The sequence below is a fragment of the Trichechus manatus genome, unplaced genomic scaffold (genome assembly GCF_000243295.1).
Source record: "Trichechus manatus latirostris isolate Lorelei unplaced genomic scaffold, TriManLat1.0 scaffold00080, whole genome shotgun sequence".
Taxonomy (NCBI): domain Eukaryota; kingdom Metazoa; phylum Chordata; class Mammalia; order Sirenia; family Trichechidae; genus Trichechus; species Trichechus manatus.
In genome coordinates, this window is record NW_004444016.1 from 6831131 (window position 1) to 6858615 (window position 27485).

Genomic DNA, 27485 nt, shown 5'->3' on the forward strand with positions numbered 1-27485 from the left:
GGAAGGAAGTAGCCCAGCCAGAATTGGAGGAAATCCCGAGTCCTACTTCTCTGCAGCTTTCCGGGGGTGTTTGAGGAGATGGTCTGTGTCCTCACTGGCAGAGGACACTGAGGAGGGTGGGGAGCAGCCTAGACTTGGTGGGGCAGAGAGGAGATGATGGGAAAGCCAGAACCACACCCCCTGCCCCAGCCCATTACATCTGCCCTCTCTAGCTGGGATTGTTTGAACAGGAAGCTTCTAGGAAAGGTTGGCTGGTTCCACTCCATTTTAAATGGAGATCGTAGTGGAGATGGCAGGTAAAATGGGTCTCCTCATTTTACAGAGGCAAACTAAGCCCAGACTGGGCAGAGGGGCATGGGGCTGACCTGGGCGGAGCAGTGAGGAAGCCTGACCTGGACCTACAAGAGGATGTAATGAGCTGGGCAGAGCAGAGCTTGACTCCCCTTCCAGTGCTCTCCCCAGAGTGCCCCATGGCAGTTTCTTCTTCATTCCCTCCTCAAGGCTGGGCAAACTGCGATGGAGCCCAGGGGAGGAGGGGAACCTAAGCCCCTCCTCCTTGCACAGCCAGGGCATTGGGCGCTGGGCGCCACGGCTCTCCGCGATGCTCCCGGGTGGCTGCGCACCCGTCCAGCACCCTGGACAGCGCCACACGCTGGGCCTCCCAGTGGCCTCCTCCGTGGTCTCGCTTTGGCTTCTCTGGGGTGGTCCCTCCTCTGATAAAACTGCAGCTCTGTTTACTTCCTTGCCTCTTCTCTAAATTTCCCCCTCTAAAGGTAGCCCCAGCCCAGTTCCCTCCTTTAACCACAAAGATTCACTCATCCCTGCCATCTGGAGCCACGGTGAGAGAATACACAAAGGGAAAGAGGCAGCCTAGTTGCTCTCAGTCTGGGGTTTTGTCTCCATCACTCACCATGGAAAAGGAAATGGGGCCTGGGGTGGGGTGGGGGTGGGGCGCTGAACCCTTCCTCAGTTCATCCCAACCTGGATCTTCCTTAGAGGGCTTTGGTGAATTCTAAAGGGTACAGCAGAGACACACAAGATGTAACAGGGAAGCCAGGGACTGAGGCACACGGGGTGGCTAGGGGTCAGGGGAGAGATGAGTGGGGTGGCCTGGGTGAGACAGGGACAGGTGCCTACCTAGACCCAGCCGCCAGCCAGAAGGGTCCTGAGGCGATCATCTTGGCTATCCTCCTGCCCCCAGACAGGCTGCCCTGGTGCCAGCCCGTCTGGGCTTTAGGACCCCCAGACCCCTGTCCTGTCTGACTGACCCCTTTATGTCTCCATCTGCTGCCAGGTCCAGTGGAGTCCCAGGAGCAGCCAGGACGGCGTGGAAGCGTGGTTGCCATGGATGAGGAGAAGCTCCCATCTGCACTGCCTGGGGAAGGTGCTGTCATCTGGGACCCCAGCCTGGATCCTGAAGCCACCGGATCTTTTGAGGAGGAGCCCAGGGTCCAGAATGGCTTGGCAGCTGATGAGGGCCCGAACAGCAGCCACAACAGCCATGACAGCCCAAAGCATGAGATGAGAAGTATCCTGGTGGACACTGAGGAGCCCACAAAGGGCCTGGACAGGGCCCTCCACGGCCTCAGCCTTGGCCTCTCCCTCACCAATGGCCTGGCCCTGGGCTCAGACTTGAACATTCTGCAAGATTCAGTGGATTCCAGGCCCTGGAGGGCTGGTGGGCTGGCAGAGGGGGACAGTGCTTCCAGTAGTCTCTGTCCAGACACTGAGGACACTCGGCTAGGGTAAGTGGCTGTCTTGAGATGGGGCCCTGCCACATCTGGCTGCTCCATTGCTTACTTGGCCTAGGCCTAGCCACTCAGCCTCTCTGTTTCTTGATTTTCTCATACCTAAAAACTGGGGATTTCATGCCCCTGTTTTGCCCAGCTTCTGCGTGTTTTGTGAGGATGGAGCCATAAGAGGACTTTCAAAGGGGTTGTCATTATGGGCTGTTTCTGTGTAGGGTACCAGGCTGGGTATTTAGAGTTTGACGTCCCTTTAAAAATGCTTTTATGTGAATGGTTATATGGTCCATTCCTCTGCCTCCTGGAGCTGGGAATCTCCCACATTCTACACTTAAACCTAAATAGGCTTCGTGGGTTAATCCCTCTTAGCTACCCGTCACCTGAGGTTGCCATCAGGAAGTTCTACCAGGAATCTCACTTAAGTCCTATTTTCTGGAGTTACAGCCCCATTTCTATTATCCTCACCAAGAGGTGAAGAGATTTGGGGTTTGGGGGTGCCAGTTGGACAAGGGAGGTGGGGGTGGGGCAGGTGAGTGTCCAGAAGACCCCAGGATCTGAGAAGAGGAAGGGTTAGAGGTCTTGGTATACACAGCGGTAGGTGCTGGCCTGAACTAGTAAGTGTGCAATAAGAGTGTGAATGTGTGCATGGGGCGTGCATGTGTGTGCCCAGCCTGTGCATTGGTGTGTGCACAGGGATGTGTGAGCATTTGTGTGCATGGGTCTGTGTGGTTGTGGATGGGGTGTTTGTGTGTGCCTGGCCTGTGCATCTGCAGGTGCACATTTGGGTCTGTATGCAGGTGTGTATGGATACATGTGCTTAGGTGTGGGTAGGAATGTGAGTACACAGGGTCAGGTGCCTGTGTGTACTGGGTGTGCTGTGGTCATAAGACTGTTTCCATCCAGACAGGGCCTAAGGCAGCCACCTGACCAGCAGTGGTGTGGGCGGGGGCCTGGGGCTTCTTGGAGCACACTGTTTGTTTTTAGGTTGTGGATTTATTTGGGATGGCTGAAGATTGGGGCAGATGGAGGTTTAGGAATTGGGCTGATGGCTTCCAAATGCCCTTCAGGGACACCTCTCAGGCTGCTCAGGTGCATGAGGAGGTGGGGGTAGGAGTGCTGTTCCCAGCTCTGACAATGAAACAAGAGCCCGTAAAGGGAGAACTCTGTCTTGTTCGGATGTCCCCAGTACCCAGCATAGGCCTGGCTGAGAGGCCTTTGCTGGGAAGATTTTGGGTGTGTGTAGTCAGGGGGAATGACCTTTCTCTTCCCTCCCCTCTTCCTGCAGGTCAATAGAGGCCCCTGCCAGGCACCCTGCCGCCCGGTTGGACTTCTCCCCTCTCCCCCACTTCAGCTCCCTGGCCGGAGGGGGCCTCATGAGGCTGCAGTCTCAATTCCTGCTAGGGACGGGATGAGGGGGTGGTGCAGGGGGAGGTGGCTTTGGCCTTTTCCCTCCCAGGCCAGTGTGTTCTTTCAGGAAGCACACTGGGACTGAATCTTAGGCACAGAGGTCCAAGGAGGTGTTTGCAGGAAAGGGGCACTTCCCAGCCCTCCAAATACAGATTGGATCTCTTCTAGGTATCAGGGGTTCAGGGAGGGGGGCAGGGTGCAGCCAAATCCTCAGAGGGATGTGCTTCCTTGTGAATGATGAGTCTTGATTTGTCTGAAACGGGCTCAGTCTGCTCCTTTCTTTCTGTGTCTCTTTCTCTGCTGTCTGCATGTTTCTGCCTCTCTTGCTCCTATCCTTGTTAATTTCTGTCTGTCTTGTGCTCTTTGTATCTATCTTCTCTCTCCTTTTTCTCTCTTTTTTGTTTCTTTCTTATTTCTCTTCTCTCCTCTCCCTTCCCTTCTCCTTCCCTCCCCTCCTCTTCTCTCTCTCTTCTTATCTGTCTTTTTTGTCTCTCTCCCTCCTTTCCTGCCTTACCTGTAGGTCTCCCTGTGGATAATAATCCTTCCAGGATACCTCAGCTCATCCATGTAATGCTCTATTCTATGGGCTGGGGACACATCAGTGAACAAAACAGACCAAAATTCCACCTCTCGTGGAGCTTACAATCCAATAGGAGAGACAGACAATAAAGAAGAAAAATAATGAATAAGTAAATTGCATAGCATGCTGGAAGGGGATGAATGCTTTGGAATAGACAAAGGAGGAAAAAGCGATCAGGTGCTTGGGGGCAGGTCACAGTTATAAATAAGGTGGTCGAGGTAGACCTTGTTGAGAAAGTGACGAGGAAGGAGGGCTTTAGCCATACAGGGGCCCAAAGGAAGAGCACTCTGGGTGGAGGGAACAGCCCATGCAAAGGCCTCGTTGGAGTCAGTACCAGGTCCTGCAAGAGCTTGGGACAAGTGGGTAGGGCCATGGTACCAACAAGAATCTGTTAGTTCAGCTAGTGAGTTATTTAGCAAGAAGTACTGAGCACCTGCTGTGTGCTGTATGTGTGTAGGGTGGGATGGGGTGGGATTTGGGGGGCAGATGGTAAACAGATGAACAAATAGAATTGTGCATTCTGACAAGAGCTGGGGAGGATGGAGAATAATGAGAAGGGGGTCAGGTGGTATGGACCTGCCGGTCTCAGTCACTCTGAGGGGGTGACATTAAGACAAGACCTGAGAGCTGAGATGTGGTCAGCCAAGCTAGGAACCTCCCAGGCTGTGGGGACAGTGACATTATGACCCTGTGTGACATTAGTTGTGACAAAGAGATAACCAAGCAGTGATTCCAAGCTCTGTCTGGCGCTTCAAGTCCATTTGTTCTGTTTCTACAGTCACTTGTCAGACCCCAACAGCCAAAATGGTGAAGCAGATCAAGGGCAAGGAAGATTTTCAGGCAGCTGGAGATAAACTAAGAAACCCTGGTGGTGTAGTGGTTAAGAGCCACAGCTGCTACCAAAAGGTCCACAGTTCGAATTCCCCAGGTGCTCCTTGGAAACCGTACGGGGCAGTTCTACTCTGTCCTATAGGGTCACTATGAGATGGAATTGACTCAACGGCAACGGGTCGGGTTTGGAGGTAAACTTGTAGTAGTTGACTTCTCAGCCATGTAATGTGGGCCTTGCAAAATGACCAAGCCTTTCTATCACTCCCTTTCTGAAAAGTATGGCAATGTGGTGTTCCTTGAAGTTGGTGTGGATGACTATCAGGTGTACAACTTATTGACAGCACTGTCAATGCAATTTTCCATCCTGTAAACCCAAATTCCATACTCCACAGACAATAACCTCCCTCTTCCCCCTCCCTCCCGCTCCGGTAACCACTAACAAACTTTGGTCTCTATTAAAAAAAAAAAAGTGAGATAACCACACTGCTCTGGGAGCCCAGAGGGCGCAGCCCCTCCACCAGGCGAGGGGAAGGTGCCTCACGTGTGTTAATTGAGACAAATACTTATTTGATGCCTGTGGTGGACCAGGCCTGGGCTGGGCACTGAGGAGCGGGAACCATGTCTACCTTTTTCACTGCTGTGTCCCCATTACCCAGCCCAGAATTTGGTCCCTAGTGCTTGTAAGTAGTGGCTGAGAGCACAAATAAACAGGACACATCCCATGCCTGTTCCCCCCCCGCCCCCCGCCCCACAAGGAGCTCCAGACATGGATTGGTACAGTGACCAGCCTCTGTAATGGGGGACACCCTGGCAGAGTGGTGACTGGGTGCCTGCTTTTCACAGGCTGGGTGACCCCGGGGAGCCTGATGTGCGAGATGGTTTCAGCGCCACGTTTGAGAAGATTGTGGAGTCGGAACTGCTGCGGGGCACCCAGTACAGCAGCCTCGACTCCCTGGATGTGCTGAGCCTCACGGACGAGAGTGACAGCTGTGTCAGCTTTGAGGCCCCCCTCACACCCCTCATCCAGCAGCGGGCCCGTGATAGCCCGGAGCCAGGGGCTGAGCTGGGCATTGGGGACATGGGGTCTGAGGGGGACATGGGGGCAGCTGGCGGTGACAGGGAGCTGGGCAGCCGCCTGCGCTGCTCCATCTCCAGCAGCCGCTCTGAGAACGTCCTGAGCCACCTGTCTCTCCCAGCCGTGCCCAATGGCTTCCACAAGGATGGGCCTCAGGGCCCAGGCGGGGACGAGGATGATGAGGAGGACACAGACAAGTTGCTGAACTCAGCCAGGTGAGGCAGGGCCCAGGCTGGGAGCTGGGAGGACCACTGAGCAGATGGGGAGACCGAGACCCAGAGGAGACAAGGGAAGCTAGGGCAGCCCAGTGTCCAGAGTCATCTTATCCATCTTATCCATCCCTCTGCACCCAGACTCCCCAGCCCCTGGGTCCTGAGGTTCTGTCCTGCCATCCAGGTCCTCACAGCTCACAGGGGGTCAGGCAGCTGTGTTGTGGGCATGTGTGACATCTCATGATCTCACTTGAGAGGCTCTTCTAAAGGTCTGACCTGATTCGCTCCTGCTGCAGTGGAGCTTCTTTCCTTGCTCTGGCCCCCGCATGGATTTTCAGAGATCAGGGAGACCTTCCAGCCCTCTGCCCCTCCTTCCCTCTGCAGTGACCCCAGCCTGAAGGACGGCCTGTCGGACTCAGACTCAGAGCTGAGCAGCTCAGAGGGGCTGGAGCCGGGTAGCACAGACCCACTGGTCAATGGGTGCCAGGGGGTCAGTGAAGCTGCTCGCCGGCTGGCACGCCGCCTCTACCACCTCGAGGGCTTCCAGCGCTGCGACGTGGCCCGGCAGCTGGGCAAGAAGTGAGTGCTGCCTCCCACACCAACTCCAAGCAAACCTGGTGTCAATCTAAAGGCAGTGTGGGTGACTTCTATCGGGGGTGCCTGGTGCTGGGGCGGCTCCCAACAGTCCCCAAAGACCCTCCTCCTGCTGCTGTCCTCATTCCTGGCCTTGCCCTAAATCTGTTTCCTTTCTGGGCTGCTTAAGTGACGCCACTGCTCTCAGGAAGCGGGGCGGGGCGGGGGGGTGGCGGGCCGCCCCATGGCGCTGGGGGAGCAAGGTGTGGGATGTGGTGAAGGCATTGAGGACAGAGCTGTATCTTCATGGTGATTTTCTTTTTTCTTCCAAACATGTTGCTCTATCTTCTATGTCTTCTGTGAATGGGAGTGAGATCTCAAGGCTTGATTAGATCAAGGTGGAAATTTCTTTTCTTTTTGGGCAAGAATTCTTCACTCTAGTGCTCTTGAAACGCTTTCTTCGCTGGCCTCCAGGACACCACAGCCCTACCTCTCTGGCCACTGTTTCTCAGTCTCCTTCATTGGCTCGCTCTCCTCAAGCAATCCTCAGGGCTCTCTCAGGCCCTCTGTCCTGTCTGTGCACCCTTCCCACACATGGGCTCACCCCTCCTTCCTGCTCGGTTGCTGTTAACTGTCTATGGGCTGATGACTTTCACATACATGCATTCAGCCCACCCATTGTCCTGAGCTTGAGCATCTCCCCCAGGGTGCCACCCTCTCTGTCATGCATCACACTCATTCCATTTCCACTTCCTGAGGATTCTGCCTCGTAATTTCTCTCCTCCCCATTTTTCCCATCTTTCTCCCAGACAATTAACCCAGCCTCCTAGTGGGTCTCACTAAACAGTTAGAGTGTTCCAAAGTACAGATCTGACCATCTCACTCACCTCCCTCCCTGCTTCAAACCCTTCAAAATCAAGTCCAGAGCCTTCCTTTGACTCTCAGGCCCTGCTCCCGGCCTCATCTCTTGCTGTCTCCACGCCTGCTCCAGGCTCTGATCACGCTAACCCTGCTGGAAGCTTCTTAGTCATGTGTATTTCCCCTTCTGGGCACCCTCGGCAACCCCCTGCCCCCTGCCCCCTGCCCTCTGCCCCCATCACTTGGCTGGCCCTTACTCTCCTGCAGATGTTGGCTGAGACATCACCTCCTCCAGGATACCTTCCTGACCCCTCCAGGCCAAGGCTGAACTATCAGAGACCAACTGACTAGCTGAGGGAGGCAGCCTAGGGGTTGGGCAGTCCTGGGTGGATGGGCCAGGGTGCCCTGGTGCCCACTCCCATGTACCCCCCATTGTTCTGTCATTTGTGGGCTGTACCCTGCTTCTAACGGGATACTATGCTCTCCTGACAGCAACGAGTTCAGCAGGCTGGTGGCCGGAGAGTACCTCAGTTTCTTCGACTTTTCAGGCCTGACTCTGGACCGAGCACTCAGGTCAGTGGGGCTGGGATGTGGCAGTGGCCTCAAGTGGTACAGGCAGCACACCTGAATTCTCATGCCAGCTGCAGCATACACTTACTGTGAAAACTTGGCAGATCTTTTGATCCCTCTGGTGAGGCCGTGAGGAAAGAGTCATAAAAGCAGCAGCCCAGCAACTCAGTGAGTGCCAACTATGTGGTAGGTGTTGAGGATATGAAGAGGTGGAAATGTAGGCTCGACTCTTTAGGAGAGGAAAAGAAGGAAAGGGCTTGCTTGTATTAAGCACGTCCTGTATGCTAGCTGCTATATCTAGGTCTTACACACTTTGCTTACTTCATCCTCACCACACCTGTCAGGTAGGTGTTATCATTCCCATTTTTACCTCTCTACCAGGCAGAGGAAATGATAAGAATGGGATTTGATCTCAGGTCTTATTAGTGTTTGAACCTAGGGAGTAGATAACTTGCCTTTCCCCTCAGAAGGGCAAGGTGAAGGCCCCAAGGAGCAGGAGGGTGTGGAACAGGCAGATGGAGCCAGTGTTTAGAGGGCTCTGGTGGCAGGGGTCAGCTGGAGAGACACCGGGCCAGGACCCTAGGCCTCCTGGAGGAGGTGATGTCTCAGCCAACACCTGCAGGAGAGTAAGGGCCAGCTAAGTGAAGGGGTCAGAACTTAGAGCTTTTTAGTGCATCCCACGTCTCTTATATTCTTTTATGTATTCTCTGCTTCAGTAGGGATATTTTCTATGGACTTCCTTTTAGTTCGCTTACGCTGTTTTCTGTGTCTAATATGCTGTTAAACCACTTTATTGATTTTTTTTATCGTTTCTAGAATTTCCGTTTTATTTTTTCATAGATTCTAATTCTCTGGAATTCCCCCATCTTTTCACTCATTTTCTCCACCTTTCCCTCTATTTCCTTGAAGGTACTAATCATAGTTATTTTAAAGTCCTTGTCTGTTAATTTCAGAGGGGGGAGGGGCGCAGCTTGCTCAGAGGCACTGAGGAGAGAAAGTGCCTGTCCTGTCCAGGGTGTGAAGACTGTTTGGGGGTGGCAGCAGGTGGGGACAGAAGGGGAGGCTGGGGCAGTCAGCAAGGGCCATGACGTGAGGTGCTTAGACATATTCTGAGGGTTCTGAGGAGCCAGTGATGGGTTTTAAGTGGGGGCAAGTCTTGACTGCATGAAAGACCACTCGGGTGTCTGTAGGGAGGGTGTACTGGGGGCTCAGGGGGTAGACCTGTGTGGAGGTGCTTGTAGGTGCCCTGGGGCATATGATGAGGGCAGAGGAGGAGAAGGGATTGAGCTTGTGGTTGAGGAGCAAACCATCAGGACTTGGTGACGACTAAGACATTCGGGGTGAAGGGGGAGGGTAAGGGAGGTCAGGGTTGGGCCCAGGAGCCCAGCTGGTGGCACATGGGGGAGGGAACGACTGTGGAAATGTGGTCTGAGGGGGTAGGAATGGACAGTCTGGGTCCAGCTGTGGAGGAGGGAGCGAGCAGAGGGCATTTGCACTGAGGAAGAGCTGAGGCCTGCCCTGAGGTGCTCATATGGCTTTGCGCCCTGGAGGAGTGTGAGGGTTGAAACTCTGAAGCTGGACAGGCTCCCTGGCCTCTGCACTTGTGGCTATCCTGGGGGCCTGGACCTCCCGGGGCCCAGAGGACAGCTCTGCGGTGTGTGCGTGGAGGAGCACCTACCCCTGTTGAGGAGCCAGACTGACTTGGGGCTCTTGGAGACCCCCAGCAGCCTCAAATTACCTTCTAGGGTCTTTCTGAAGGCCTTTCCACTGATGGGGGAGACGCAGGAGCGCGAGCGGGTCCTGACACACTTCTCCCGCCGGTACTGCCAGTGCAATCCCGAGGACAGCACCTCAGAAGGTATGGCTGCCTGCCCTACCCCACCCAGCCCACCTGGCCCCCACTCCCACCCCTGTTCCACCTGCCACCCCTGTCCTGTTGCCAGGCCCAGGTGGTCTGTCTCTCTGGCATACAGGAGATGCTCAGTAAACATTGAATGAATAAGCTGTGGCATGTCGAATGGGTCTGCCTGCTGGACAAGAGCCCTCCCAAGCATCACACTCATTGGCATTCCTGAAATTCCTCTATCCTAGAGATTCGGTCCTTTGGGCCTTCATTCCCCCTGGTCTCCTGTTGCAATGGTGATTCTTGGTATAGTGGGGGTCCTGGGGTGGTGGTCTGGCTCAGGGCCCTCTTAGGGGTAGGACTTGCCCTGTGGATAAATCTGAGTCCTAAGAACTGGGGCCTAGACCAGTTATTGGAGGAGACACAGACCATGGCAGGGCAGGTGTATCCAGGACCTAGAGCCATTCCTGGGTCTGAGGTTCAAGGTGGCAGGAGTCTGGGCTGAAGCAGGCCCAGGGTAGTTAGGTCCCTTCTGAGGGAGGGGTTGGCTCTGAGCCTGGGGAAGGCCAATGATTCCTGCACTGCAGTGGGGGTGAGCAGAGAGCATGACCAGGCTCTGGGTCTAGCAGTGTGTTTGGCAGGAGACTGGCCACTTTCTGTTTCCAAGGCCTCCAGGCTGGCTTTATCTGGGAGACAGGAGGGTGGCTGGTGGTGGGAATGAGCTGGGTCCTCACACTGAGGGTGCCACCCACCGTCTCTGATTTAGATGGGATCCACACGCTCACCTGTGCCCTGATGCTGCTCAACACGGACCTGCATGGACATGTGAGTGGGGGTGGGGGTGGGGGCATGGTCTCTCACTGACCCACCCTGAGCTGTCCATGGGCCAAACCTTTGCCCAGCCCCCTTCCTGAGGCCCAGAGCTCAGTGGTCATGTTTCTTTTAGCAGACCAGAGAGCTGGGCAACTTGGCTTCTGACCTTGGCCCTGCCCTCATTTTTTTTTTTTTACCTGAGACCTGCCTGTGCCCCTGCCCCCAAGCAAGGCAGTGAGAACAGTTGAGGCACATGGGGGTTCAGGAAGTGCTGAATAACATGGGCTCCCCTAGCTGTGTCTGTACCAGACACTGCTAAAAGATCGTATGCTCTTCCCACCCCTCCTGCCACAGCCCGAATGTGGCCCCAACTCAGGACCATGCCCCAGGCAGCCCCTACTGGTCAAAGGATGGGTTGCCCTCAAGAGGCATTCTTGCCACCCCTACCCACCAGCAGGCAAACAAGTGAAGTGCCTGATGTGAGTATCCTGGGCTGTGAGGGCTGTGCTTTGTCCAGGCCCTTGGCAGACTCAGTGCTTGCTTCTTATGGCTCAATAACTCCTTCTTCCTTCCTCTGCTCCGGGGACCCCCTCTTTGGGCTCTCTTGCCCTTCCTCAGGTGGTAAGTGTAGCTGGTGGTGTGCATGCCCCTGTGTGCCTGGCCCCCATTTCCATGTGACCCTTCTGTGTCCCCCATCACACCATCTGGCCCCACCCTATCACTGCTCCATCATCATTGCTCAACCAGGGGTGGTCACAGCCCCCCACATTAAGTTGGGGATATTTCAGTGACTCATGGGGATCACAGGCCAGTGTGTCTGATTCTAGAGTTAGCAGGAAAGTCCAGGGAATATAGAGTGGAAGAAAGAACTGAGATAGACTCGACTTCAGATCCTACTCTTGTCTCCATATGGTATTTGTGTGACCCTGGGCAATTCACTGGCCCTCTCTGAGTCCCAGGTTCCACATCTGTGAGATGGGAATAATGATTTCCCTTACATCATCAAAGGGAGGATTGTGAGAGGTAATATACAAAATGCCAGGTGTCAGTGTCTGGCTTCCACAAGTTCAAGTAAGATAACATTAGGAAAGTAACCATTGGGGTTTGGAATGGCCGTTGGTGGGATGGTCAAAGTCTTGGAGACCTTTACAAGAACACTTTTGGTGGAGCGCAGAGGGCAAATGCCAGGTTGAAGTGGGTGGAAATGAGGATGGGAGGTGGGGAAGTGGAGGCTATGGACAATTATTTTGAGATGTTTTGCTTTGAGTGGAGCACTGAAATGAGCCAATGGCTGAATGGGTCAAGGAGGGACTGTTTTAAAATCTGACTAGGGCATGTGTGTTCCGATAGGATCAGCCCAGCAGACAAGGGGAAACTGATGATGCAGGAGAGAGAAGGGGGGATTGGGACTTCCCTTGAGGCAAGATACAGAGCACAGGCAGACAATGGCCTTAGATGGGAGTGGGGACAATTCATCCCTCCCATGACAAAGAGAGGCAGAGAGTGGGTTAGTAGCTCTGGTGGTGGGAAGATGAGGGGCCTCTTGTCTGGTGGCTTCTACTTACTGAATGAAACATGAGGCAAGGTCATGAGCTGAGAGTGAGGATGGGAGGGGGGCTAATCTGTCAGGAGAGGTTTGGTTCAAAGTGACAGAAAAGTTAACGCCAACTAGCTCTAAGAATGGCAGATACTGCTTCCTAGACATATCCAAACAACTTGTGGGATTGGTTTACTGAGTCAAAAGGCTTGGGACCATAATCTCGGGGGATAATTTAGTCAATTGGCATAACATAGTTCACAAAGATAATGTTCTACATCCTAGTTTGGTGAGTAGCATCTGGGGTCTTAAAAACTTGGGAGCAGCCACCTAAGATACAAATATTGGTCCTATCCCATCAGAAGCAAGGGAGAATTGGGACTAGAGGAGCCCTGGAGACTCTCACCCTAAGATACCCTTTGAACTTGGAATTGAAGCTATTTCTGTAGGTCACCTTTCAGCCAAATAATAAATTGGTTTATAAAATAAACAATATCGCTTTGAGTAATGTGCTACCTTAAGCAATTAACTATGTGAGACAAAATGGTCAACAGATTCCCAAAAGCAGAGATGAGAAGTCAAGGAGCGGAAGGGAAGCTAGATCAGTGGAAACAGAACAAACAGAATGGAAATACTGAGAATGCTGACACATTGTAAAAATTGTGACCAATGGCACGGAACAATTTGTATAAAAATTGTTAAAGAGGAACCTAATTTGCTCTGTAAACTTTCACCTAAAACACAATAAAATATTATTTAAAAAATGGCAGGTAGTTATTGACTGAAAAGTGTAGCATTGGACAGGCTTCAGTGTGGGCTTGATTTAGCCTCTCAACATTTTTACTATTTGTAGAATTTGGATTTTTTTTCCAGTTTGAGACTATTATTAATAATGCTGCTCTGAACATTCTTGTACATATCATTTGGTGAGTATATGCACACATTTCTCTTGGTATAAATCTGATAGTGGAACTGCTGGATCATAAGGTGTGTTTATGTTCAGCTTTAGTGGATATTGCCAGTTTTCCAAAGTTGTAACAATTTATACTCCCACCAATACCACCAATAATGAATGAGAGTTCCAGTTGCTTCACATTCTCACAAACACTTAATATTATTTCACTTTTTCATTTTAGCTATCCTGGTGCATGTGTAAGGTTTTAGTTTTAATTTTCCTGATGACTAAAAAACTCAGCATTTGTTCATTTGTTGTTGGCTATTTGGATAATCTCTTTTATGGAGTGCCTGTTCAAGTTTTTTACCCATTTTTCTATTGGATTGTCTACCTTTTTCTTATTGATTTGTAGAAGTTCTTGAAAAAAATTTTTTCTGGGTATAGAATTATAGTAGGAAATTACTTGATTTCACTACTTTGAAGATATTTCATTATCTTTTGGATTCCACTGTTTCTGCTGAGAGGTCGGAAGTCAGTTTTATTGTAGCTTCTTTGAAGCAAATTGTGTCTTTTTGCTCTCTGGCTGTTTTCATTACACCCACTTCTCAGTTATTGACATGGTTAGGTTCCAAAGATCAGGTTCTTATGCGAAAATCAGCATTATGTGTTTAAAAATGGAGGACGACTACATCATTACATAACTGCCAAATTACATCATTGCATAACTGCCAAAACACTGAGAATCATGGCCCAGCCAAGCTGATACATAATCTTAACTTTCATAGCCAGCATTACTCTCTCCTCATACCTTGACGTTCATTACTACTGCCAGATGTATGTTGTTAATGCGCAAAATAGTTGGATAGTAGATTTTTTACTATTGTCAAATGCAAAATGTTGGATAATGAGATAGTCAATAAACGAGGAGAGGGTGCATTTTTTCTTTTTGTCTCTGCTATTAAGAAGTTTTACTATGATTTACTTAACCATGGTTTTGTTTTGTTTTTTGGTGCATTTTTCCTGCAGTACTTCTTGAACCTGTAACTTGGTGTCTCTATCAGTTTTGGAAAGTTATCATCCAGTACCTTTATGTATTGTTTCTGCTTCATTTTCTCTCTCAACCTGGGATTCTAATTACACATATGCTAGATCTTATTACTAAGCCCTATATATCTCTTAGGCTTTTTCTGTATTTTTCATACTTTTTTTTTTTTTTTAAAGTCCGGATATCGTCTTCTGACCTATCTGCTAGTTCACTATCCTTCTTCTACTATGTCTAACGTGTTGTTAGGTCCATTTATTGAGTTTTAAATTTCAGTTATTATGTTTTTCATTTTATAATTTCTGCTTGATTTTCTCTCTCTCTCTCTTTTTTTTTTTTTTTAGTAGTTTTCAGTTTTCTGCTGAAATTCTCCATCCTGTCATCCAATTTCTTGGTCACAGTTATTATTAAAGACTATGTTTGCATAAGTCTAATATCTGGATCTCTTGTGAATCTGTTTCTATTGCTTGATTTTTTTCTTGGTTGTTCCTAGTATGCCTGATAATTTTGAATGAATGCCTGACATTGAGTGTGAAAAATTATAGAGATAATTTGATACACTGGTTGATGTTATCCTCTTCCAAAGAAGATTTACTTTTGTGTCTGGTCGGCGGTTAAGGTAGGAGAATATTACCTTATTCCAATCATAGATTGAGTGATTCAAAGCTGGAATTTGGTTTTTGTATAAAGCTGGATATTTTCTATCCATTCCTACTCTTGGGGTGTAGCCCCTTTGGGGTTCTAATTAAAAGCCTGGAGTGTTTCCCAGGGTCCCTTATCCTGGTAGACCCTGAACTCCAACTTTTGTTTTCCCAGTTCTGTTAAGACTTCTCAGTTGCTCGGCCTTTTGGTCACTGCTTATAAATTGGCAAATGCTTCAAGGATGAAAGCAGCTCCTTGTTGGGCTACCTCTTCATACTTCCCTTCTTTGCAAGATGTTCACACTTGAAGTCCTCACTGCTTTGATAGCTGTCCAATGCGGTCATATGGATGTTTTATTAATATTTTACCCAACAATTGTTTTTGTTGGGAAGGTTCACCTGCAACAAGATAGTCTGTCATTACTAGGGTTGGAAATCTTATCTGATTATTATTATTATCATTTTTTAAAATTTTGCCCTACTGACTGATGGCTGGGGAATGTTCAATATGTGTGTAAGTTAAAGGCAATGTTATATATGTTGCCCTCATACTCCTCTATTACAAATGCACATATACATGGCTATATACTTATACACATATACAGATATATGTGTATGTAAAAATATACATATAAATATATGACACACGCTTATATCAAGCACACGTAGGATATTTTCTTCTTAACCCATTGGAAAAGGTGTAGAAAATTCATGCTTGTCAGCTACTTACAAAGCCTTATATCATTGTTTCCTGAATTATGTTCTGCGGTTTGTGAATATCCTACATGATGCTAATACATTATCTTTCCTAAAATGGTGCCAAGGTCAATAAATTTGGAGAATTGTATCCTGAATCCTCTCCTTGGAGACTTCCAACACACATAAGCATTTTACAGACTTTGAAAAGGGTAGCTAAACTTACTTGATTATGAATCTCCTTTTTGCGGGGAATACCTATTTTCCATGTAATGGTAGGTAAATCTTGGTAAGCACTGCCTTATAGCAAACTCAAATTCGGAACATCCTACACCAATAAGTATCTGGCGTTCAAGGGTCTTCATCCTCACAAAGATAAGGTGCCACTCAGTATTTCATCAAATGTGCATAATTCGCAGAAAGGTCTAAAATGAACATCAGGTCTCAGGTTTGGATGTCCAGAGCCTTTCTACTACTCAGTGGTTAAAAAAAAGAAGCCAGAACTTGGGGGTGCAGTCATTCCCAGCTCTTTGTGTGTTTGTCTCTTCTGGAGTGAAATCATCACTTGGATTCCCTTAGTCTCAGTTCAGCTCAGCATGGGGTACCCATGTGTGTTGCTGGAAATTGATTTTTGATTCTCATACGACCAAACTCCCCCTCACTTCACCTACCTTTTAGAGATCTTGCTGCCCCTCTGTGTAGGTGAGAGGGTGAGACAGTTGTGGCGGAATACACAGAACTTCTGCTCAGGAGTCAAGAGGCCTGGGTTCAAGTCCTGGTGCTGTGTGACCTTGGGAGAGTTACCCATGGAGTAGCGGGTGAGAGCACGGGCTTTGGTGTCAAACACACTCAGCCCTTCTACTTCCTTGCTGTATGATCGTGGGCACATTACTTCACCTTCTTGCACCTCAGTTTCCTTACATGTCCAATGGAGATAATAATGACACCACCTCACCTTCTCCTTGCTGTGAGAAGGAAATAAGATAATGCATGTGAAGGACAATACCTAGAACATAGTAAGCACCTAGCAGATGTCAACTATTACAGTACTTTATCCAAACCTGACTCCTTCATCTGGGTTTGAGAGGAATCTCAACCTATCACGATGTTGAGGACCAAACAGAATCTTGAATGTGAAAATGCTTTGTGAACTCTTGGAGACAGAGGGAGATCTAGGCAGTTTTGTTTTCATCACTGTTGCTGCCTCATTCCCTCTGGGCAGGGCAGGGTGCGGGGGCCACCCCAGTCTCCATCCCTACTCTCAGGAAGAACCCTTTCTCCATTACAGAATATTGGCAAGAAGATGTCCTGCCAGCAATTCATCGCCAACTTGGACCGTCTGAATGATGGCCAAGACTTTGCCAAAGACCTGCTGAAGGTATTACCTGTTAGGAGGTGTTATCTGTGCCCTAGGTGGGTAGGGAGGAGAAAGGTCTCTGCCCCACTAAATCCTGACATTCCAGACTCTTAAAACTGGTTGAGGGCTGCCATGACTTTGGGACATAGTTAAAGAGAGACTGTGCAGCTCAACATTTGACTATTACATGTTCCCTGAGTTAGGCAGAGGGGTAGGATTTGTGAGAGTTGCTTTTAGTGCTCCTTTGCCATTATTGCTGTCATGGTAGTCACCAACACTGCCACCAGTTGTCACAGCTGGCACCCAAGCACCACCATCACCTTTATGCCCAACACCACCATCAGCATCTCCATCACCTTTGCCATCACTATTATCACCTTCACCATAACCATCCAGGGAAAAGACCAGTTATCCTCTAACATCAACAGGAATTAAGGGAATCCAGTTTCCTTTTGAGGCTGAAGCCCAGGGTGGAACTCTGGCCTCTAAAGCTGGTCAGTTCTCTGTGTTGGAGGAAGAGGGGCAAGTTTTTGGGAGATAGATGATGAATTCAGTTTTAGATAGTGAGTTTGAAGGGCCTGGTGATACCAGGTGGGCAGTTGGATAGTGAGTCTGGAAGTCAAAAAAGAGAACATTATCTCTATCACTCATGATAATTGTCTCCTTCACCATTAAGAAGCACTTGTTAAGAATATATTTCTAAGTGAAATCAAACAATCCCAGTCCCACCACCACCTATTCACCTCTCTCCATCTACTAATTCATTCATCTACCCACTTTTCCACCCACACATCTATTGCCCATCCCCTCATTCACGTACCCATCCACTCAATTATCCATTCAATCATTCACCTACCCATACACCCATACATTCATCCACTCACCCATCACTCACACCTACACTTCCATATATCGCAAACATTCCCCCATACTCCCACCCATATACTCACACATACATTCATATACCCACCCACCCATCTACCTACCCACCAACCCATCCACCTCCATCTACCAATCCAGTCATCCACCCATTTATCCACCCACCCACACAACCCAAACTCTTCCTCATACACCCTCCATACACACACCCATTCCTCATTACTTCTCTGTCCACCCATCTATTTCCCCACCTAACCACTCATCCCCTACTGTTCACTCCCTCCATTCATCCATCCACTCACCTATCCTCTCATCCTTCCATCCATCCATCCATCCATCCATCCATCCATCCATCCATCCATGCCCACTGTTGAGCACTTACTGTATGCTGAGCACTGGGTTATGCACTAGAGACTCAGTGATGAACAAGATAGATCACTCCTGATCTTGTGAAGCTTACAGTTTCCTAGGGGAGACAGACATTAAATGATCTCATAATTAAATACCACACATCCACACATCCACCCACCCATTCATTTATCCATTTAACAAACAAATATGCATCAAGCACCCACTTTGTCCCACTGGCTGAGAGGCACTGCCTCACTGCATCCACATTGCTGGGGTAGGTGGGGATTTCTTTGACTCTTCACCTGGACTCCTCTCTCTGTCTTTTTCCCATTCCTAGACCCTTTACAACTCCATCAAGAATGAAAAGCTGGAATGGGCCATGTGAGTAGTGCCCATGGGCATAGGTGTGGGGAGACCGAATCATTGGGACGGGGAGTGGCTGGGGGGCAGGGAAGCTACTCCTGCCACTCTCCATAGTGCTGATTTCTTCCAATCTGGGGCCCTGGTGACCCCGTCCAGCTGGCCTGCACCTGGCGTTGAGCTCTTCTTTGGGCTTCTTTTCTGTCTTGATAAAAATTGTGCAGTGTTTACACTGCAATGGGTTAGACTGAACTGTGACTTTAGCTTCATGATATCCACAGCTGGTTTTTGGTACTGGAGATTCTACCACAATTCCCAATGATGACAAATCTTTCTCCTCTGGGAGGTTAGCAAGCGGGAGGCATGGACCCCCTATAACCCTTAGGATATGACCATGCTTAGGGTGGTGACCTGGAGGTTTACAACCATCTGGAGGGAAGTGTGGTCACTGTGCTGGTTGAGGATACTGTGAGAGGCTCCTGGGCGAAGTGGCCACCCCTTCCTGCTGTGCTCTACAGGGCAGCCTGGGTCTTCAGGTCCAAGTAGAGGTCCCAGGCAGGGATTGTTGGAACCCCAACCCCACTGGTAAGGGCTGACACTTGCCTGCCAGGGCTCCCATGGTGGACCCAGACTTTAAGGGCCTTACCTGCTGGCCCACCCTCTCCCCCATACCTGTGGACTTTGGACAGCAGCTTCAGACTGGCTATGGATTACTGCTTCCTGGGGCTGGAGCTCTCAGGGCAGGAATGGAGAGAGGAGAAAGAAGAGTGGGAAGGAGGACGGGAGATAATAAGGTCTCAAACTGTGCTCAGGGTTGAGGATTGGAGCTGGGAGGCCAAAGACCAAAAACCAGAGGTCAGGGGTCAGAACTGAAGACTAAGGCGAGGGGTCAAAGATCTGGATCTGTGATCTGGAATTAAAAGTTTCTCATCTCAGCCTCTCATGGCTGCCCTTCAGCTCTGACTCTGGCTCTCAGAGGGGTGGTTGGTGGGGAGAGGGCATGTTGATGTGGGGCTGAGGCCTCCCTAGAGGTGGTGCTCAGGCCTAGTACTTCCCTAGTGATGAGGACGAGCTGAGGAAATCACTGTCTGAGCTGGTGGATGACAAGTTTGGGACAGGCACAAAGAAGGTGACAAGGATCCTGGATGGTGGCAACCCCTTTCTGGATGTCCCGCAGGCTCTCAGTGCCACTACCTACAAGCACGGTGTGCTGACCCGGAAGACTCACGCTGACATGGATGGCAAGAGGAGTAGGTGTCAGACCGGGGTCGGGGAGAGGGGCGTAGGGAGGGATGCTAGTCCAGATAGTGGTTCACCCCCCTTGGCCATGCCTCTGGGGATGCACACACAGGTGTACATGTAAGCGGAAGCAGGGTAGAAGATATTGGAGTGGGTGGTTGAGGCTATACTACCAGTGCTCCCCTCTCCAGCACCCCGAGGGAGGCGTGGCTGGAAGAAATTCTACGCGGTGCTCAAAGGGACCATCCTGTACCTGCAGAAGGTGAGAGGCTGTCCCAGCATCCCTGCCCAGGTTGGGCAAGTTCAAGCTTCCATCTAGCCCCTGCCTTGTGGTACTCGGGGTCCTGGAGGACCTGAGGCTTGGGCAGATGCTGTGTCCTTTTCCCATCAGAAGCCTGACTCAGGCTTACTCAGGGCTTTGGTGGTTTCAGGGAGGGGTCTTTGAAATACCCACCATAAGGCCTCTGGGTCAAATGCGACAGGGGGAGTGCCTGAAGTGATTTGTGTTGGGGTGGGGGTGGCTTCATAGCAGCAGGAACTGCAAAAAGGAGGGAGATATAGGGATGGAGAGAGGGATAGGGAAAAAGGGTTGGTGATGGTGGAGGAAGTATGGTTAGCGATGATAGAAGCTTGCCTCCCCGCCCCCCGCCCCCCGCCACCCCAATCCAGGATGAGTACAGGCCTGACAAGGCCCTGTCAGAGGGCGACTTGAAGAACGCCATCCGTGTGCATCATGCTCTGGCCACCAGGGCCTCTGACTACAGCAAGAAGTCCAACGTGCTCAAGCTGAAGACAGCCGACTGGAGGGTCTTTCTCTTCCAGGCACCGTAAGTAGTAGCTGGAACCATTTTGCCCCCATCCTTGGCTCAGGGCCTGCACCCCCTCCTCATCTGTCTCAGAGTGAACACTCTCAGCTTCGCTTGCTTATCACTCACAAGTACAAATGTATCCACTTGACACAAACCAATAGCTGGGGTCCCCTAAAGCAGTGGTTCTTGAAGTGTGGTCCCCTGAGCATCACCTGGAACTTGTTAGAATTTCAATTTCCCTGGCCCACCTTAGGAGCCTTGGTGGCAGAGTGGTTAAGAGCTCAGCTGCTAACCAAAAGGTCGGCAGTTTGAATCCACCAGCTGCTCCTTGGAAACCCTATTGGGGCAATTCTACTTCATCGTATAGGGTCGCTATGAGTCGGAATTGACTCCATGGCAAGGGGTTTAGGTTTACCTCACCTTAAAAAAAAAAAAAAATCAACCAAACCCGATGCCTTCTCATAGTAGAACTGCCCCGTAGCATTTCCAAGGCTGTAATCTTTACGGAAGCAGACTGCCACATCTTTTTTCCACAGAGCGGCTGCTGGATTCGAACTGCCAATATTTTAGTTAGCAGCTGAGCGCTTAACCACTGCACCACCGGGGCTCCTTGGCTCACCTTCAACCTACTGATTCAGAGACTCTGGGGATGGGGCCCAGCAATTGTGTGTGTGTGTGTGTGTGTTTTTTGAAAGAATGCACCAAACATATTAACATTTCTTTCTTTTTTTTTTTAAAGCAAATGGCTAACACCCAGTTTACTTTTAAACCTAAGCTTAACATTACATATTTAAACAATTTTCAAAACTTGCTTAGTTGCCAGCATTCACGCACAACTAGAAAACATCCTTAATTTATATTAAACCAGAAATATATTACCATTAATGTATTAATATCTTCCACTACTCAATACTGAGAAAAAAAAAACCCCAAAAACTGAAATTATTTTTGTAGAAGACTCATCCTGGCAATGTTAATTTCACAGCAGACTGAAACTGCTTGGCTCACATTTCCAACAAAATGGAAAAAGCAAGATCCATGCTGGTGTTAGTGTACAGTTTTCTCCTAGCTCTGCTAAAGAATCACGTTTTACTTTGGATTAAGTTTAATAAAAAAGCAAAGTGCATACATAACATTTACAAAATTTTAAAGATTAAAAAAAAGGATCCTATTAATGTGGTCCAACAATAAAAGTCTATGACAAATAAATGCTCCCATGAGCTGTTTATAAGTACTTCAGATTAGGTACAGTTATACTGAAAGTAGAGTTTACTTGAGATCTTCAAAAAAATGTTCCTGTTAAATCCTCAAATGGTGCTTGTAATAGTTTAACATTTCTGTTAAATGTGTGCATTGAATTACTTGTTATCCAAGCATAGCAGCTGCTCCTTACCATTTATTGTTAAGGACTTTAACTGGCCATCTTCTTCAACTTCTACTCTTTCTTGACCATTCTCAACAATTATCTTTGTAGTGATTTTTCTGCTATTAACTATTTTAGTAGAAGTTGATATAGATTTGAAGTTGCCCATCCCACTACCACCAAATGACATGGAAGAGACTGAAGTGAACCAAATGAAGTAAATCCTGTATCAAAAGAAGAAAATTCACCTCCAAAAGATGGAAACCCACTGAAGGCAGAGAAAAAGATCCTACGCCTTGGCTTTGGCTTCCACTGGGGCCCCTGCAATTCCCAAAAAAGTCCTCGAATGGATCTTCAAAGAAGTCAAATGAAAATGGGTCTCTTCTGTCAAAAAATTCATCTGGATTATGGAATGTGAAGCCAAACTCAAACGGACTATAAGAATGACTTCCACCTCCACCTCCACCATTTAATCCTTCTTTGCCATATTTGTCATAAAAAAAAAAAAAAGCCATTGCCGTCGAGTCGATTCCTACTCATAGCGATCCTATAGGATGGAGTAGGACTGTCCCATAGAATATCCAAGGAGCAACTCATGGATTCAAACTGCCGACCTTTTGGTTAGCAGCCAAGCTCTTAACCACTACGCCACCAGGGCTCCATATTTGTTGTAGATGTCCCATTTTTTAGCATCTGGTAACACCTCATATGCCTCAGCTACTTGTTTGAACTCTCTCTCTGCTTCTTCCTTAATTCTCAGGATTTTTATCAGGATGCCACTTCGGTGCCAATTTACAATATACCTTTTTAATATCCTCGGATGAGGCATGTCTCTGCATGCCTAGAACTTCACAGTAATCCACCATGTTTTAGCAGATTGTTGGAACAAGTCCTGAGGAGGTTGGCAGCCGGCGACAGGGAGGAGGAGAGGCTGGGCAGCGGGGCCGGTGATCTCCTCTCAGGTCCGGCACAGCTCGTGCTGGTGGAGGCTGTGGTGGCGATTGCTTACATTTTCCTTTAGCAATTATGTTTTAATAGGCCCTCCAGATAATTCCTAATCCCTAAAGGACAAGGCATGCGGACTCTTTATGAATCATCCTTCACTTTAAATTTGAGGAATGGGCAGGAAAGACTCAACCTACAGTTTACCTGTAAAACATTCGTTCTACTCCCTTGAGCTCCCTGCTTCTGTGACTTGAGATGAGGTTTCATGTCTTGGATGTGCTTAAAAGGCGGGAGACTAGCAGGTGAGGTATCAGAATCAGAGTGTAAGTGCTGGGCGTGGTAGTGGAGGTGGTAGTGGAGGCAGGAACAGGAGGGAAGCTCCCAGTGGGCTGTGGAGTGGATGACCAGTTGCCCAGCTGCCTCTAATGATTGCCTGGGACCACGGTTCCAGGGCCTCTTGCCTCTGGGGCCCGTTAGCTCTGGGGACCATCAGCTCCAGAATCCTTAGCTCCAGGCCCCATAAGCTCCAGGGCTGTTAGCTCCAGGGCCCATTAGCTCCAGGCCCTGTTAGCTCCAGGGCTGTTACCTTCAGGGCTGTTAGCTCCAGTGCCATTAGTTCCAGGGCCTATTAGCTCCAGGCCCTGCTAATTGCTGGTCTGGTTAGTTCCAGGCCCCATAAGCTCCTGGGCTGTTAGCTCCAGGACTCATTATCAGTAGGGCTGTTAGACTCAGGACCATTAACTCCAGGACCTATTAACTCCTCAACCCATTAGCTCAAGGACCCATTAGCCAGAGCTGTTAGCTCCAGGGCCGTTAGCTCCAGGGCCATTAGCTCCAGGGCCATTAGCTTTGGACATGGGCAGTTTTATTTTCACATGAAAATCCAGGTCCCGCCTGGGAGCTGGGACAGAATGGGAGCTCCTTATACAGTTCTAACCAGGCCCGTCCAGCCACCCACCTACCGACCTCAATTCTTTCCCCACCTATAAAAAGGTGTTGTTAGTACCTCTGTGTCAGGCCTAATGCTGGGTACTGGGTGCTGAGTGGGGGATAGGGGACCTTATTGTGAAAAGCTGGTGCCCTCTTCTCTCCCCTCCTGTCCCCAGAAGCAAGGAAGAAATGCTGTCCTGGATCCTTAGGATCAACCTGGTGGCTGCCATCTTTTCGGCCCCCGCCTTCCCAGCTGCTGTCAGCTCCATGAAGAAATTCTGTCGGCCCCTGCTACCCTCCTGCACCACTCGCCTCTGCCAGGTACAAGTTCCTAGGACCATGACCACACCTCCCCAGGTGGCCTCCCCTGTCCCAGGCCCCCATTCAATATCCTCACCTCAGTTCCTTTTATAGGGTGCCTGGTCCTGGGTTAAGGAACACAGGAGAAGGGACAGATATTCTCCTTCACTTTCACTCCCATTGTCAGACGGGAAGATTGAGGCCCACACAATGCATAGAGGCCTGGCTGTGCTGTGGGGGGTGGTGTGTGTGCTTGTCTGCCAGTGTATCCCTGGGGATGTGGTTGTGGGTCTGTGGGCATCGTGTCTGTCTGGGCATGGATGTGAAAGAATATGTGTGTCATATGGGGCTAGGGAGAGCTGAGGCCAAGCTGGCCCTTGGTCCAGTGAATTTGTATGTGCAGGTGAGAGTTCATATGAGCCAGGTGTGGGCTGGATGACTGTGTGTCTGCCACAGTGTATGGTGTCAGGGAGTGTACATATACACATACAAGTGTGAGGGCTGTTCCTCTCCTTAGCCTGCTGGGGAGCACCTGGGAGAGTTGATGTGATGAGATCTGGGGGGAAAGAGTCAGGTGGGAAGAGCATTCCCTCAAGTCCAGAGCCTGGCTTTACCCCCACCTATTTGATGACCCCGGCCAGGCCTCAATTTCTCTTTGGTGAAGCAGGTTTAGTGACCCCGTTTCCCTGGCAGAACAGGATGAGACCCACCCCTATGACGTCCTGAGAGTCGCCTCACAGTCCAGGGCTTGTCTTTGCAGGAGGAGCAGCTGCGGTCTCATGAGAAAAAGTTGAGGCAGGTGACTGCAGAGCTGGCTGAGCATAGGTGTCACCCAGTCGAGCGGGGCGTCAAGTCCAAGGAGGCGGAGGAGTACCGGCTGAAGGAGCACTATCTCATGTTTGAGGTGGGCTGTCGAATGGAATAGGCTTCCAAAAGGCAGAGCTGGGGCAAGAGGAGGTAGTTAGCTCCTGCCCTCCACCTCCCATCACCAACATCATGTTCAACATTTCACAGCCAGGGTCCATTTAAGGATCCCCCACTTTGGGGGCTCCTCTGAGGGATGTGTATCCAATTATGAACCAGGTGGTCTCTGTACAGAGCAGCACAGTCCAGCTGCCAAATGTAACCAATCCACTCTCACCATGTCTCTCAAAGGGCACCAGAGGGGCTCCACAGAACCCCCTGCTACGCTCCTCCCCAGCCCTTCCTCTCCCACAACTTCCCTCACATGCCTAGCTTGTCCAGAACGTTTAATAACCAAACCGCAAAACTCTCAAGGCCTGTCCACCAGACTTTCCTCCCTTTTGTCTCATTTTCATCCTGAGGTTTATCATGCTGAGCAACGTAATCTCTGTCTAAGCTCTCACTTCTTTGCATCTTGTCTCTCTCTGTTCACTACCCTGATTCTGTCTCATGAAGACCTGCAAATGGAGCTGACAAAGAATTGCCCTCACTGGGTGAAGGATGGGGAGCTGGGCTGAGGGAGGAAGGCAGGAACCACTCACCCACTGATTAATAAGTCACACCTGGAATTCCTCTGGCCTGCTGCTGTTTCCCTTTCCCCCTGCCCGTTCAGACTCCAGTGGAATTGTCTGAGAAGGCAGTGTATGGTTTTTGTTTTTATTTTCAAGAGAAAACTTAGGCCCATGATGAGCTATATGGCATGGAATTTTACTTCCACTTTTTGTCACTAACATTGTTTGGGAAGACCCAAATGGATCTTAAGATATCGCCTGGGGAAGTGGGAGGATCAGGAGGCCTCAGCCAGAAGAGGCTTGAATCTATCAGGCTCTGGGCCTGTCTGTCACCTCTGCTGTGCAATGAGGCCCAGTCACTTGCTGGCCTGGAATAATAGGCTTCCCAGATGGCAGAACCGGCCTCACCGTGGCCGATGCAACACCTCTGGCCAGATCCAACTAGGTGGGGAGGATTGAGCCAGGGCTGAGTGTGGGACCCTCAGGGTCAGAGCTCTAGGGCCCTCCGCTGGGATGGAGGAGGCTGCTGTGAGCTGGAGCAGGGAACCGCAGCAAGCAAGGACAGTATTTAGAGTTGCCTGGCAGGGAGTAAGAGGGGCCAGGAACCTCAGATGGAGGGCAGAGCTGCCCCTTGGTCCTGCTCAGCCCAGCTTGAGATTGAGGGTGGAACCGGTGCTGTGAGCCTTTCTGCGCCCTGGGTTTCTGCCTTCTCCAGTTCCTTTGGAGTGAGCTTCAGAAGTGGGTGGACAGACAGACAGAGAGTCTGAGACTGAGCCAGGAAGCCCCCAGAGCAGACAAGACAGAAGGTCACTAATCTCTGTGTCTAGAGTCCCACATTGATTTTCTATTGAAGGCAGGTGGGAGGGAGAGGAAGGCTCCCAGGATAGATCCTGACTTTTTGAGAAACATAAGGCTTCATAGTTTTTGGAAGTCTTAGATCCACTCTCCCTGCAATGTCAAAATAGTGATGGCAAAAGCTATGGTGGACCCATCTCTTGCTACATGTGAGGTGTGGTTCTCTTCATGTCCCTTGTAGTGACTGATTTGATCCTCATATTAACCCTGTGAAATGGGTTCTGTTACTATCCCCATTTTACAGGTGGGGAAACTGAGGCTCAGAGATGTCAGGTTAGTTGCCTGAGGTGACACAGTTAAGAAGTGCAGGAGCCATGATCCTAACCAGGCAGTAGATTGCAGTTCCAGCTCCCTGGCCTTTCTCACTCCTGCCTCCCTGCCCAGCTTGATGAGGAGGGGGGCTGAGGCTTCGTGGTGAAGTCTTGCTCAGGTGGCAGAGCTGGATGGGTACAGGCTACCCGGACCCTTAGTCCCTGGCTCTTCCAGGACCCCAGCCTCCCTGGACTGTGGTGAGGGCCTGAAGTTCAGAGTCAAGCACCTCATATACTGCCAAATCTCCCTTCAAGATGTTTGTACTGATTTTCAACCCCTTGAATAGTTTATGAATGTACCTGTTTCCCCATGCCCTTGTCAACACTGGCATTGTCAAATGTCTTAACCTTCACTAAGAAGCCCTAGTGGTGCAGTGGTTAAAGCACTTGGCTGCTAACCAAAAGGTTGGTAGTTTGAACCCACCAGCTGCTCCATAAAGATTACAGCCTTGGAAATCCTATGGGGCAGTTCTACTTCTGTCCTATAGGGTCACTGTGAGTCAGAATCGACTTGATGGCAATGGGTTTGGTTTGGTTTTGGTTTAACCTGGTAGGTTTAAAAATGGTGTCTCATTACTATTTTAATTTGCAATTTTAAAATTATGAAATTCCTGTGAATATCCTTTGCTTAATTTTCATTGGGTTGTTTATCTCCTTCTTATTGATTTGGGAGAGCTTTCTACATATTAAGGAAATTAGTCTTTTTGTCATGTAAGTGTGCAAATATTTTTTCCCATTTTGCTGTCTTTTGACTTTGTTTATGGCCTTTCTCTGCTTCTTCAGAAAAGCCGTTATGAGACCTACATCCACCTCCTGGCCGTGAAAATCAAAGTGGGCTCAGATGACTTGGAGCGAATTGAGGCCCGGCTGTCATCCCTGGAAGGGGATGACCCTTCTCTCCGGAAAACACACTCTAGTCCCGCCCTCAGCCAGGGACACGGACCTGTGACTGGCAGCAAAGCCATGAAGGATGCCACTGGGCCTGACACTTAG

General features: G+C 49.7%; 1 protein-coding gene and 1 pseudogene across 1 annotated transcript; one reads left to right on the top strand and one right to left on the bottom strand.

Moving 5' to 3' along the window:
• The first annotated feature begins 1344 nt into the window (after positions 1-1344).
• On the top strand, positions 1345-27485 carry PSD2 (pleckstrin and Sec7 domain containing 2). The gene is made up of 14 exons (XM_004381065.1): positions 1345-1745; positions 5407-5853; positions 6235-6429; positions 7774-7854; positions 9597-9709; positions 10461-10519; positions 16607-16696; positions 18243-18286; positions 19325-19515; positions 19696-19766; positions 20174-20331; positions 23728-23872; positions 24612-24755; positions 27276-27485. The coding sequence occupies exons 1-14, from the start codon at positions 1345-1347 to the stop codon at positions 27483-27485; spliced, it is 2349 nt and encodes a 782-aa protein (XP_004381122.1).
• LOC101343526 (dnaJ homolog subfamily B member 6-like) lies at positions 21645-22542 on the bottom strand (annotated as a pseudogene).

Bases quoted from the DNA above. Each gene is read 5' to 3' on its own strand.
- PSD2 (XM_004381065.1), top strand. From the start codon at position 1,345: ATGGATGAGGAGAAGCTCCCATCTGCACTGCCTGGGGAAGGTGCTGTC. The intron at 19,516-19,695 runs GTAGGTGTCAGA...TCCCCTCTCCAG, and splicing joins TGACATGGATGGCAAGAGGA to CACCCCGAGGGAGGCGTGGC. The intron at 23,873-24,611 runs GTACAAGTTCCT...TTGTCTTTGCAG, and splicing joins GCACCACTCGCCTCTGCCAG to GAGGAGCAGCTGCGGTCTCA.